This window comes from Microtus ochrogaster, chromosome 2 (assembly GCF_000317375.1).
Source record: "Microtus ochrogaster isolate Prairie Vole_2 chromosome 2, MicOch1.0, whole genome shotgun sequence".
NCBI classification, from domain to species: Eukaryota; Metazoa; Chordata; class Mammalia; order Rodentia; family Cricetidae; genus Microtus; species Microtus ochrogaster.
This window is the reverse complement of record NC_022010.1, coordinates 74,179,168-74,181,107: the sequence shown is the minus strand read 5'-3', so window position 1 is coordinate 74,181,107 and position 1,940 is coordinate 74,179,168. Positions and strand designations below refer to the sequence as shown.

At 42.9% G+C, this 1,940-nt stretch overlaps 1 protein-coding gene across 3 annotated transcripts in view; it reads left to right on the top strand.

Moving 5' to 3' along the window:
- The first annotated feature begins 6 nt into the window (after nt 1-6).
- Nucleotides 7-1,940, top strand: part of Usp25 (ubiquitin specific peptidase 25) — a 103,999-nt gene continuing 102,065 nt past the window's right edge. For all 3 annotated transcript variants that reach the window (XM_005345217.2, XM_013353097.2, XM_005345215.2), the window contains exon 1: nt 7-97. In XM_005345217.2, the coding sequence (XP_005345274.1) occupies nt 53-97 (45 nt within the window). In that variant the 5' untranslated portion in view covers nt 7-52. The remainder of the gene's footprint in view (nt 98-1,940) is intronic.

Sequence of the window (1,940 nt, the reverse complement as noted above, 5' to 3'; positions counted from 1 at the left end):
GCCGCTGTCCCGGGCCGGGCAGTGCAAGGCAGGCGGGACCGCCGCGGGGGCCATGACCGTGGAGCAGAATGTGCTGCAGCAGAGCACGGCGCAGAAGGTGAGGCGCGGGCTGCTCGCCGCTCCTCGACGGGCCGCGTGGCTTCCCCCGCCCGGCTTGGCCACCCCGGGGCGTCGCGCTCGGTCCCGCGGGGCTGCGTGCGGAGCAGGATGTGTAGCGAGAGGCTCCCGGTCCACTCCCTTCTGCAGATCGCTCGCCCCGTGACCGACGGTGCCGCGTCCCCAGAGTGACCCTCACATTCCTCCAGTTCTCTGCCAGGCTTTGTAATTAAACTTTTCCCCCTTAGCTTCCTTTCCCATTCCCCTTTCTTCCGCAAGAATGTCACTTGTCAACCCCCTTTGGACAGTTTCTCTTTCGGAGGTGGTGTTATTCCAGGCCTACTGATCTCAAAAAAAGGAAAAAAGAAAATCTCCCAAACCGAGTTACCTGCCTTCCAGGTCAGGTACAAACACTCAGGATGGACTCTAGACAAATACAGGGTTTGATTGGTTATCACTCTTTTTTCTTTTCTTTTTCTTCTGAACATTGAAACTATCTCTCACTAAGAGAGACCTTTATGGCTGTTATTGAAATCTTTTGTCCCCTAAGTTTGACCTTGTTCTCCCGTTCGTTCACCCTTTACTCTGAAATCAGCTAAACACTCAGGGGGATCGTCGCATCTTACTTTTGGAAGAGCATCTTGCTAATCTAGATTTTGCTTGAAGAATTTTAAATGCTCCATCATAGCTTGCCCCATGCCCTCCCTGAAGAGGAGTTGGTTGACTTGTTCTGCCTCCCCGCTTATTGCTGTGAAGAACATTATGAGCACAAGGGAAACTATGGCTTAGTCGTATTCGAATTGTAGAAGCAATTAAGTGAACAGCCAAAGCCATGTTTGGCTCATCTGTGTGAGTAATGGGTGCCACACCCTGCTGTAGTTTTGACACTCCATACTTGCAGTGTACCTGTGCCTGTCTTTAAAGTAAGGCCTGTTGTACTAAAATAGACCAATTATGTGCCGACAGCCTGCTATTTTTTTTTTTTTTTGTCCTCAGAATAGTTTTAGCTTTCATACTTCTTGCGATAATTGAAGATGTTGGAGAATTTTGGGAAGCAGCGACAGTGCTTTGTTGTTTCAGGCGCTTCTGCTAAAGTTGGGTTTAAAGTCCATTTTAGTTGATCTTACTTGTAAACTGAGATTATTGTAGACTGTAATGTCTTTGTGGAAGAACAATTCAAGACCGAATAATGGACAAAACAGTTAGCCTTCTACTCTTGTATGTTGTATCTTGAACACTATAATCTTTAGATTTTGATCTGGAGTATGTGCTGGAGTGATGACTAGGTCATGTGATCTTCAGAATACTGAGCAATAGACTCAGTATCATTTTGTTTCTAGTTTTTTATATTTTAAGATTTCTTTATTTCAACGTGGGAAATGTTGCTATTCTTTGCTTCTCTTAAACATGAAAATGGCAAGGAATTGATTTATTGTTTGCGGTTTTGTCATTATTGTTCATTTTTTTTACTAACTACTTTGCATAGAGTCAGATAACTATCTTTATCTGAACTCTATACATAAAACTGTAGAATCAAGAATCAAATTACTAGGAGTGATCTTAGTTGTCAAGTCTGATATTCTTGTTTAATGAGCTTCCTCTTCCCAAAGAGAATATTCTCTAGTTTAATATATTCATGTTATGATGATTTTTTTTTAGCACATGTTAAGTATGTTACATTATTTCGTTGACATTGGGAACTGTTTTTAGAGCAGCATCATATAGTTTTACTCATCCATCGTATTTACTTTTAATGGTATTGGGGATTGAACCCAGGGTCTCATGCATGCTAGACAAGAACTCTACCAACTGACTTACATCTGTAGTTTCTTTTTTTTTTTTTT